The sequence below is a fragment of the Gymnoscopelus microlampas genome, assembly GCF_963454915.1.
Source record: "Gymnoscopelus microlampas genome assembly, chromosome: 5".
NCBI classification, from domain to species: domain Eukaryota; kingdom Metazoa; phylum Chordata; class Actinopteri; order Myctophiformes; family Myctophidae; genus Gymnoscopelus; species Gymnoscopelus microlampas.
Window position 1 is genome coordinate 58,672,773 of NC_139942.1, and position 12,500 is coordinate 58,685,272.

The window sequence follows — 12,500 nt, forward strand, 5'->3', positions numbered from 1 at the left end:
TTTCTCATTGAAAAAGTCTGGCAGCCAGCTGTAGGTAAAAATTCAAAAAGCTGGCAGCCAATGAGTTAAACGCAACGACACATCAAAGTATTTATAACTTGAGTGAGTTTGAAGAGGATTTCAAACCTACGTTTTCTGTCTGCTGAGAGGAAAGAAAAGGTCCCGGGTTTGAGCCCTGGCAATGTGTCCTGGTGTCCCTGCAGCAAGGCACTAAACCCCTAATAACTGTAATAGAATACTTGTTGCGACCATAGGTCGCACTTACTACAGAAAGCTGCTCCAGGTGTCCGTCCGTCACTCCGTCACTCCGTCACACACGTCACACTTTTGCCCTGCTCATATCTCCGCACCCATTGCCCCGATCCATGCCACATTTTGCACACACACTCCTTACCTGCCAAACTACACCCTCCAAGGACCCCCGGAGCTCCAGGGACCCCCAGCTGCCTCGGGGACCTCTGCACCCCTAAATATAAATGCTTGATTACTTTCACTACGCCATTCCATTGCTGCGACTCTGCACCTGCACAAAATATCCTCTTCACTCTTCCACAACCTCAACACATCCGCTCTCCACTGTCTCTCTGCCTGCCTATATGTCTACTTTCAATATCCTTTTCTTTCACACACTTGCACAACTGCCAGCCAAATTCATGCCACACACTCTGTGTAACACCTTGCATGTGTTCAACTTATGTCTTCGCTATGTTCTTTGCTACATGTCACTCACTGTCAAGCTGCCTCTTCAACAATAAACAACATCAAAATGAATACGCCTGTCTGCATTCTCATCAATCTCCCACTGTGCTCCCCACAACAAAATCTGTGCCAGTCGTATTTCTCAGCATTCACTCTGTTACCCATTTGCAACAGCTACACATTACACGTTTTCTGCCCACATAAACGCCACCATGTCACAGCTAACCCCACATTTAGACCACCAAACAAAACTATCCATTGCCCACACAACTAGGAACCAATCGCCGTTACAGCCCTCTTCTGTATACATGTGACCTACGGTCGCTTATCTCCCGATTAGGGAGTCTTACTGGTATATATCATATGTTCATCTGTTTGCATTGTGTTTGTGGACAGACATGACGTTCACACATGAGGGCAACAAGACATTAATCGACAACATGGTGAACTTTGAGAAGATGGTGAGTCTGTCTGCTATTCCTCATTAACATAATGATTAAGAAACATTCAGTATTGTTATTATTATAATATTATTATTATTATTACAGCGTATCATAGCTAACACCATCCGTCAAGTGAGACACTGCAGAAGCCAGCCGTTCAGTAAGTCTCTCTGTCATTTATCGTTACATTTACAACTAGAAAAAGTGCTCCTCGGAGCACAGGTCTCCCGCCAGGTCAGGTAGAATCGGCCACCTGGTGGCGCTATAACAGGCCCACGTGAAAAAATAAATGAAGATTTGGGGCAGAGGTTCTGAATTGGCATCCAGGGAGTGTGTGTGTGCAGTGTGGCTGAGATCAGGCCAACGGTGACATTACTGTTCACACACATTACTGTTCACACACATTACTGTTCACACACATTACTGTTCACACACATTACTGTTCACACACATTACTGTTCACAAACAGAAGGACATTAGCTGTTCACAGACAGAAGGACAGTAGCTGTTCACAGACAGAAGGACATTAGCTGTTCACAGACAGAAGGACATTAGCTGTTCACAGACAGAAGGACAGTAGCTGTTCACAGACAGAAGGACATTAGCTGTTCACAGACAGAAGGACATTAACTGTTCACAGACAGAAGGACAGTAGCTGTTCACAGACAGAAGGACATTATCTGTTCACAGACAGAAGGACATTAACTGTTCACAGACAGAAGGACATTATCTGTTCACAGACAGAAGGACATTAACTGTTCACAGACAGAAGGACATTAACTGTTCACAGACAGAAGGACATTAGCTGTTCACAGACAGAAGGACAGTAGCTGTTCACAGACAGAAGGACATTAGCTGTTCACAGACAGAAGGACAGTAGCTGTTCACAGACAGAAGGACATTAGCTGTTCACAGACAGAAGGACAGTAGCTGTTCACAGACAGAAGGACATTATCTGTTCACAGACAGAAGGACATTAGCTGTTCACAGACAGAAGGACATTATCTGTTCACAGACAGAAGGACGTTAGCTGTTCACAGACAGAAGGACATTATCTGTTCACAGACAGAAGGACAGTAGCTGTTCACAGACAGAAGGACATTATCTGTTCACAGACAGAAGGACATTAGCTGTTCACAGACAGAAGGACATTATCTGTTCACAGACAGAAGGACAGTAGCTGTTCACAGACAGAAGGACAGTAGCTGTTCACAGACAGAAGGACAGTAGCTGTTCACAGACAGAAGGACAGTAGCTGTTCACAGACAGAAGGACAGTAGCTGTTCACAGACAGAAGGACATTATCTGTTCACAGACAGAAGGACAGTAGCTGTTCACAGACAGAAGGACATTATCTGTTCACAGACAGAAGGACATTAGCTGTTCACAGACAGAAGGACATTATCTGTTCACAGACAGAAGGACAGTAGCTGTTCACAGACAGAAGGACAGTAGCTGTTCACAGACAGAAGGACAGTAGCTGTTCACAGACAGAAGGACAGTAGCTGTTCACAGACAGAAGGACAGTAGCTGTTCACAGACAGAAGGACAGTAGCTGTTCACAGACAGAAGGACATTAACTGTTCACAGACAGAAGGACATTAGCTGTTCACAGACAGAAGGACATTAACTGTTCACAGACAGAAGGACAGTAGCTGTTCACAGACAGAAGGACAGTAGCTGTTCACAGACAGAAGGACAGTAGCTGTTCACAGACAGAAGGACATTAGCTGTTCACAGACAGAAGGACGTTAGCTGTTCACAGACAGAAGGACAGTAGCTGTTCACAGACAGAAGGACATTAGCTGTTCACAGACAGAAGGACAGTAGCTGTTCACAGACAGAAGGACAGTAGCTGTTCACAGACAGAAGGACATTAGCTGTTCACAGACAGAAGGACAGTAGCTGTTCACAGACAGAAGGACATTAGCTGTTCACAGACAGAAGGACATTAGCTGTTCACAGACAGAAGGACATTAACTGTTCACAGACAGAAGGACAGTAGCTGTTCACAGACAGAAGGACAGTAGCTGTTCACAGACAGAAGGACAGTAGCTGTTCACAGACAGAAGGACATTAGCTGTTCACAGACAGAAGGACGTTAGCTGTTCACAGACAGAAGGACAGTAGCTGTTCACAGACAGAAGGACAGTAGCTGTTCACAGACAGAAGGACATTATCTGTTCACAGACAGAAGGACATTAGCTGTTCACAGACAGAAGGACATTATCTGTTCACAGACATAAGGACATTAGCTGTTCACAGACAGAAGGACATTATCTGTTCACAGACAGAAGGACGTTAGCTGTTCACAGACAGAAGGACAGTAGCTGTTCACAGACAGAAGGACAGTAGCTGTTCACAGACAGAAGGACAGTAGCTGTTCACAGACAGAAGGACAGTAGCTGTTCACAGACAGAAGGACATTAACTGTTCACAGACAGAAGGACATTAGCTGTTCACAGACAGAAGGACATTAACTGTTCACAGACAGAAGGACAGTAGCTGTTCACAGACAGAAGGACATTAACTGTTCACAGACAGAAGGACAGTAGCTGTTCACAGACAGAAGGACATTAACTGTTCACAGACAGAAGGACAGTAGCTGTTCACAGACAGAAGGACATTAACTGTTCACAGACAGAAGGACAGTAGCTGTTCACAGACAGAAGGACATTAGCTGTTCACAGACAGAAGGACATTAACTGTTCACAGACAGAAGGACAGTAGCTGTTCACAGACAGAAGGACATTAACTGTTCACAGACAGAAGGACAGTAGCTGTTCACAGACAGAAGGACAGTAGCTGTTCACAGACAGAAGGACAGTAGCTGTTCACAGACAGAAGGACAGTAGCTGTTCACAGACAGAAGGACAGTAGCTGTTCACAGACAGAAGGACATTAACTGTTCACAGACAGAAGGACATTAGCTGTTCACAGACAGAAGGACATTAACTGTTCACAGACAGAAGGACAGTAGCTGTTCACAGACAGAAGGACAGTAGCTGTTCACAGACAGAAGGACGTTAGCTGTTCACAGACAGAAGGACAGTAGCTGTTCACAGACAGAAGGACAGTAGCTGTTCACAGACAGAAGGACATTATCTGTTCACAGACAGAAGGACATTAGCTGTTCACAGACAGAAGGACATTATCTGTTCACAGACAGAAGGACATTAGCTGTTCACAGACAGAAGGACATTATCTGTTCACAGACAGAAGGACGTTAGCTGTTCACAGACAGAAGGACAGTAGCTGTTCACAGACAGAAGGACAGTAGCTGTTCACAGACAGAAGGACATTAACTGTTCACAGACAGAAGGACATTAGCTGTTCACAGACAGAAGGACATTAACTGTTCACAGACAGAAGGACAGTAGCTGTTCACAGACAGAAGGACATTAACTGTTCACAGACAGAAGGACAGTAGCTGTTCACAGACAGAAGGACATTAACTGTTCACAGACAGAAGGACAGTAGCTGTTCACAGACAGAAGGACATTAACTGTTCACAGACAGAAGGACAGTAGCTGTTCACAGACAGAAGGACATTAACTGTTCACAGACAGAAGGACAGTAGCTGTTCACAGACAGAAGGACATTAACTGTTCACAGACAGAAGGACATTAGCTGTTCACAGACAGAAGGACATTAACTGTTCACAGACAGAAGGACATTAGCTGTTCACAGACAGAAGGACATTAACTGTTCACAGACAGAAGGACAGTAGCTGTTCACAGACAGAAGGACATTAACTGTTCACAGACAGAAGGACAGTAGCTGTTCACAGACAGAAGGACATTAACTGTTCACAGACAGAAGGACAGTAGCTGTTCACAGACAGAAGGACATTAACTGTTCACAGACAGAAGGACAGTAGCTGTTCACAGACAGAAGGACATTAGCTGTTCACAGACAGAAGGACAGTAGCTGTTCACAGACAGAAGGACGTTAGCTGTTCACAGACAGAAGGACGTTAGCTGTTCACAGACAGAAGGACGTTAGCTGTTCACAGACAGAAGGACAGTAGCTGTTCACAGACAGCCCACGTCGCACACGCGCGCGATTTTTTTTTTCTCCCCCTCCAATCTAGCTAATTTTACACTGTGTTATTCGTATTAGATAACAACAAAATGGGAAACATTTTCGTGACAAAAAAAAAAAAAAAAAAACGATTTTTTTTTTTTTTTTTTTTTTTTTCAACCACTTTGGGGTGCCCCCTGATGCCCCGGGGCACGTGCCCAAAGTGCCCATAAGGTAGATCCGGCCCTGAATATAATGTGATACCAAGACTTTTGTATTTTTACTCGATCAAAATGTTTAATATCTATGTATGTATTTCTACATTTTGGTACTTTTACTTCCAGAAATTGAAACTCTGTCTCTCTTTGTCTGTCTGTCTGTCTGTCTGTCTGTCTGTCTGTCTGTCTGTCCGTCCGTCCCCCTCTCTCTCTCTCTCTCTCTCTCTCTCTCTCTCTCTCTCTCTCTCTCTCTGTGTATCTCTATGTCTCTCTATCAGATGCAGACATATGTCAGCCCAATAAGAATCATGCAGAGGTCAGAGGTTATGTCAGGAAGCTGTGTGTGATTGACAACCAGCGGACGTTGACGCAGCTCTCCTATAGGCTGGAGCCCCGGCGGACATGAGCCTCTAGCCCCGCCTTCTCTGTGACCTCATCATCATCATCACCCGGATGTAGCCACGCCCCCGCACTAACGGACACGCGTGAACAGTAGCCAATCACCACCGTCATTAAGACCCTGTGATACCCAGCCAATCAGAGAGCCAGTTGTACTGTGTCACCCGAAACCCCTCCCCCCTCTTCCTGTGAAGAAAGCAACCAATCAGCTGCGTGCTTTTTCCTCAGCCCACCTGTTAATTGTGTTCAGGAACTGTATGTAAACGAGCTCAACGTGGGGTCTGCGGACCCCCCCCCCCCCAGGGGTCCTTGAGGGGGTCCCAGGTGGTCCCTGGTGTGTCTGTGCGTAATAGTTCCTTTGTCCACAAGGTGGCAGCATACCCGTGTCCTGTTCAGACTCAGTTTTCCCATAGCTTCGTTTGATTGGCTCAGCAGCTGTGACTGACACACACCTGTGTGTGTGGATACAGTTTCTATGTACAGTATTATAGTGTTTAGACTTTAGACTGATGCTAGGTTTATGGTTTACCTTTGATCCCAGTTTACTAACACTGTCTCTCAGTGGTGTAAAAAGTACTCAGGTATTTTACGTGCAAGTAGCAATACCACAGTATAAAAAATACTCAATTACAAGTAAAAGGCCTGTGTTCAAAATGTTACTTGAGTTAAAGTACAAAAGTATTGGCATCAAAATGTACTTAAAGTACCAAAAGTAAAAGTACGAAAATATTTGAAAATAGCAGATCTACAAGCTCACAACGCGTCGCATCGCAACGTGTTGTGAGCTTGTAGATCTGCTATTTTCAAAAAGCCTAGGTATAAAATAGGGCTGAAGTGGTTAATGTATGTTTTATGTTTATGTAATAAATTATATCTGAAAAGTAACTAGTAACTAAAGTTTTCAAATATTTGTAGTGGAGTAAAAGTACAACATTCGCCTCTGAGATGTAGTGGAGTAGAAGTAAAAGTACTGAAAATTGTTAATACTCAAGTAAAGTACAAATACCTCAAAACTGTACTTAAGTACAGTACTTAAGTAAATGTACTTAGTTACTTTACACCACTGATTCTATGTATGTGTTTAGCTTGTTTACTGTGGATAAAGAGCCTCTGATAAATGACTACATTATAAATTGTAAATATGCTGCTGAGCCAATCAAATGAAGCTATGGGAAACTGACCCGGAACAGGAAACGGTTACGCCAACACCTTCTGGAACAGGAAGTACAATTAGGGAGTGTCTCTGTGAACCAAGTGGTCTGTGGAGCCAGACCGTGGCTCCTCCCACAGTGTTCAGATGCTTCTGTCAACACACCCCCCCCCCCCCCCCCCCCCCCCCCCGGCTCCCCATAACGGCCCATCGTGTGTTCTAGGGACCAACGTGACCAAACGGCAAAACGTTTGACCATTAAGTGTGGTTCCCTGAGGGTCATCCGGCCACAAGAGGCACCGCTGAGCGAGTCACCATGCCTTGGGATGTCTGCTTCAGCCGACCGAGTTAATGCCCCCCCCCACCCCCCCCCACCGCTTCCAGTCAAACATTGGACGTTTGGTCAAATCGGTCCCAAGACGGGTCTGTCTGTCTGTCTGTCTGTCTGTCTGTCTGTCTGTCTGTCTGTCTGTCCGTCCATCATACAGTCTGGAGCAACGGAAGCGCCGAAAATGATCCGTAAGGTAAATCAGATGTCCCCCCCCCCCCCCCCCCCCCCTCGCATAAATGTGTCTAATGACTCAAAGCGTACGTGTGTATAACTCACTGCTTATCAGAAACTACTATTAAAATGTACACTATCCACCTGTTTCCTATAGGCTGTGTGTTTTACACTGCCTGTCGATTTGATCCAATGAAATCCAATGAAACTGGTCAGATGACCAATGATATCCAATGAAATGGACAGGAAGTGGAAAACACACAGCCTATAGGAAACGGGTGAATATAATTTAAAGACATTTTAAAGACAGATTGTGTAATAGTTGTCTGGCTACACCAGGCTATAGGAGCCCAGCAGGTCCTTACGGGTGTGTAATGTATCTCCTACATGACTGAGCCTCACACATGTGTGGCTCTGTGCGTTAGATTTGTAGATCTGATATCTGAGTGTCCCTGAAGTGAAGTGTGAAACAATACCATGATGATGCATCTCATGCTCAACAAACCTCCAAACCCACACATCTAATCCTTAACCTCAAACATGCTATCAATAGACGGGTTTCCGCGTGACGTCATCACAGAGTAGAATGCACAATCTGCACATGCCCGGGTAGAGCGAACCGGAAGCGCCCTTCACTCTGTTGTTGTGTTCGGGATTTAGATAGGCATAATGCTGCTATTATAGGCATAATAGGCATAATGCTGCTATTATATACAAACAGATCCGACAAATCATTTTTATTGAGTAAACAAGATATTACAAACTGCATAATTTAATCTACTCATTAAACCCGGTGAAGACCATTTTTTTATGAATGGACATTTGACCAGAGCTGCTGCGGGTAATGGCGCCCTCTATAGGCTCACTTTAGAAATTGCATGCAAATCCCTCTCTTGCGCGCGCAGCATCCTCTCATGTTTACTAACAGGAAACCCGTCTATAGATCTACAATCTTAGTGTCCATGTTTCCTGTGTTGAATCTACACATGATAATGTGTGTGTGTGAATTGTGAGCATTCGTACTCTATACTTATAGAGTACTATATATACTATATTACTATACCTACTAGTAATCTCCTGATGAGCATTACATCCAGTCTTTGGACAAACAATCAGAAACCGTTTACTTAAAGGTCAGGTCTATAATGTATTATAATCACATTTATAATGGCTTATAATGGCTTACAAGGCATTATAATGCACTTATAAGACATTATGCTACTCGTTATAAATCATGCATAACAACTTATAACAAGGTTTATGTTTTATACAGTAACTTCCTTAACTTTTATGAAGTGTCTTTGTTATAAGTTGTTATGCATAAGTATAAACATGCATAACAAGTGTTATGACGCATTACAATGCGTTATGATGCGTTATAAATGTATAGACCCGACCTTTAAGTAAAGTGTTACCTGGTATTGTAATGTTTATTATTATTATGATCAGCACTTATAAATTATATTATAATACGTTATAATACTTCATAAACCTTGTTTTGCATAATTATAAACATTTATAACATAAAGTGTTATAATGCCTTCATAGTGCATTACAGTGCATTATAAATGTGATTATAATGCATTATAGACCCAACCTTGATATAAAGTCTTACCAATGCATATATACATACTCTATACTTTAACTAGTAATCTCCTGATGAGCTTTATATCCAGTTTTTTTGGAAAAACAAAACTCTATGTGACTCTATGATGTGAGTCCCTTCATCCTACAGTATGAAGTGAGTCCCTTAAGCCTACAGCAGGGGTCTTCAACGTTTTCAGGCCAAGGACCCCCTAGCTGAGAGAGAGGTGAAGCAGGGACCCCCTCTATATTGTATAAAATTGAGTTTCAGATAAACTTTTGCTGCTATTTTTTCCCTCTACACCTATAACTCTTTGCCAAAAATAGCAGATCTACAAGCTCACAACGGCGAGGCGTTGTGAGCTTGTAGATCTGCTATTTTTGGCTAAAGTTCTCCTCAGAAAAGGGATGTTAGGGTTCAAGTGGTTAATGTAAAAAAAAAAAAATCCTATCACACAAAGATTTGGCGGACCCCCTGTAGTAACTCTGAGGACCCCCTAGGGGTCCCGGACCCCTGTCCTACAGTATGAAGTGAGTCCCTTCAGCCTACAGTGGTTCAGATCAAACATTTCCGTGGAGATGAAACCCAGAGGAAAACGGTGTCGGTCTGAGTTCAGGAAACATGTTTCCTGAACTCGTGTATGTTCAGTTGTCCTTCCCACAACCAGGATGAACAACAAGCCCGTTGGCTGTCTATATCCCATAGCCCAGAGGGCCGTGGTAAGAGCCGATCGATTGGCGGAAACGGCATGTGGATTCTGTCCAGTTTTTAACCACGACGCAAAAAAACTAGACTTTTGTGGAGATTCTGCAGCAGACACGTACAGACGGTATTATTGGCTCCACACATCTCTTGCAGAGTTCAATAGGCCTCTATGCACAGCGGCCATATTGTAAAGAAACTGGGCCTCCTCCTTACTTCCTTCACAGGGTGTTACCAATGACACTAATGAAGGCTCTGTTCCATTCTGGTTGTTACAATGACACTAATGAAGGCTCTGTTCCATTCTGGTTGTTACAATGATACTAATGAAGGTTCTGTTCCATTCTGGTTGTTACAATGATACTAATGAAGGCTCTGTTCCATTCTAGTCAAACAGTCAGGGTGTTGTTGACTCACTGGAAACACTCTGCTACACCAGTGGGTCTCAAAGTGTGGTCCAGGACCCTCATGGTTCCTTGAGGCAGAGTCCTGCACGGGTCCAATTTTGAGAACCCGCGCCCGCCCCGCCCGTCAATAATCAGATCCGTAGACCATCCCGTCACCCGTAATTATTTCAAAATGTCAACCAGAACCGCCCGCCCGTCAAATAATCGACCCGTTGTCCGCCCGTTTACCTGTGATTACATGCAGAGTAAAATGTAAATAGCCTACAGGCAGTCACTCAATGTGTTGAAAAAGATAGCAGACTTCAACAATAGCGTTACATTCAGTGGTCAGGTTCGTTCAGAAATTGAAGTGAAGACGGAGGAGCGAACTTTAGCCACACACAAGAATGTGCATACACTACGCATGTGTCGTTGTTTACGTCGTCAGATGGTTTTAATTTGAAGGTGTAACAGGATGTTCAGTGTGTTTTTGTGACTTAAGATAACTGAGCGGCGTGCTCCATGCCGCTGTGCTGTGTTAAGTTACACAAGTGACGCTGTTTGGGCGGAAACAGTGCTGTCTGATTTTCACAATAAAATGTTGCCACCCGCGTTTAGTTCAGTACCGCCCGTCCCCGTATTCGTGAACTTATAAAGGTATATTTTTCACCCGTTTTCACCTGTCAAATGCGGGTACCCGTCGGGTATCAGCGGGTACCCCGCCCGCTGCAGGAATCTGCTGCGAGGGGGTTCCGAATGGACCCTCACGGGTCCATTTGGTTCCATTTGTACACTCCGTAGTTATGGGGGGATCCTTGATATGTAAAAGTTTGAGAACCTCTGTGCTACACTAAATGGAACAGAGCCTTCATTAGAGGCCTATTGTCTTTCCAGTATGGCTGCTGTGCATAAAATAAAGTCTATTAGATCCACATAGAGCCTATAGATCCACATCCTATAGATCCACATAGAGCCTATAGATCCACATAGAGCCTATAGATCCACATAGAGCCTATAGATCCACATAGAGCCTATAGATCCACATACCCAACAGTGTTACAAACTGTGTTTTAGATTAGTCATCAAAGTGCTGCTTATGTTTATGTATTGTTTTGCATCAAAGCACAAATCCTGTAGCATATGAACCATGAACCATCGGACAAACCTCTGAAAGACTCGCTCTTTGGTCCGTTTGTGTGTGTGTGTGTGTGTGTGTGTGTGTGTGTGTGTGTGTGTGTGTGTGTGTGTGTGTGTGTGTGTGTGTGTGTACGTGGTGGGTGTAGATGTTGAGAGTATTACGTATTCTGATTAAAGCCTGATGTATTCTCTGGCGTATCGTGGCCTTGCGGGACAAAAATAGCTGATCTATAAGCTCACAACGCGTCGTGTCCGTGTTGCGTTGTGAGCTTATAATTCGGCATTTTTTCTGGTCTGCGATGCGGTTTTATGAAGAAGTATGAATCTGTCTTCAGTGTCATTTAAAATGTGAAACTTTATTCCGGTCGATTATTTCTCGGGGAATTGCAGGGGAATTTGGCATGTTTTGGGGGAGGGGGGGGGGGCTACCCACACGGTTAGCTGTGTTGTTCATTCCACAAATTCACCATCCTTACGAGTTGTACCTCGCTGTCAAGGTGACTAATCAGGCTTTCCAACGATATAAAATCCAATACCAACTAGTATTATTGAAGTGGAGGAATAAACAACCAAATGAAAGTTTCAAAACGTTTTTGTTTTTAGGAGTTTGTTTTAGTTGTTTTGACAAAAACAAACTCCTTTCAAGGAGCTACTTGATGTGTTTTGTGTGTTTTGGTGAGAGCTGATGTTTGGCATCCTGCCTGTATCCTGTATCCTGTATTCTGTATCCTTTATGTGTCGTTATGCCTTGTAAATAAAAACAAGACACTGTATCAAACAACACGTTTTTCATCTACGTTTTGTTTCTGTCTCTCTAATCTCTCAAGAACAGATTCAGTAGCGCAGCTCTGAAGGCGAGAGCCCCGTTCAGAACGTGTGCGCGTTAGCTTACAAGTGCGCGTGCCTTCAGATCAGGAAGCAGGCCGCGCTTTACCCAATCAAATGTAGTGGGCGGGATTTACTGTCTGTGCGCTCCCTTCCCTACTCGAAACTAACCGAAACTCATTTAACAATAGCGTCCTCGGAGCAGACAAAACCACGGAAAGATATTCACATTTTAACTTGCTCTTTCATCATAGAAACAAGTGGGCTTATAACCAAAACCATCCATGTTCTCTGGGAGAAGTGGTGTTAGTGTTCCGTGTAGAAATATTGTTAGTGGGAATGCAATGCTCGTCCCAGAGCCAAGTGAAAGAGTAAAATACAGCAGAGGGCGCTGTTTTTCCTTTTTATTTGGCGATGTGTTCCCAGATTGC

At 43.9% G+C, this 12,500-nt stretch overlaps 1 protein-coding gene across 1 annotated transcript in view; it reads left to right on the forward strand.

Moving 5' to 3' along the window:
* The window catches only part of LOC311046069 (rap guanine nucleotide exchange factor 4-like), a 46,348-nt gene extending 40,351 nt beyond the window's left edge, over nucleotides 1–5,997 (forward strand). Inside the window, exons 24-26 of the mRNA XM_084058189.1 lie at nucleotides 1,096–1,160; nucleotides 1,248–1,302; nucleotides 5,662–5,997. Coding sequence (XP_083914315.1) covers nucleotides 1,096–1,160; nucleotides 1,248–1,302; nucleotides 5,662–5,789 — 248 coding nt within the window. The 3' untranslated portion in view covers nucleotides 5,790–5,997. The remainder of the gene's footprint in view (nucleotides 1–1,095; nucleotides 1,161–1,247; nucleotides 1,303–5,661) is intronic.
* The last annotated feature ends 6,503 nt before the right edge of the window (nucleotides 5,998–12,500 follow it).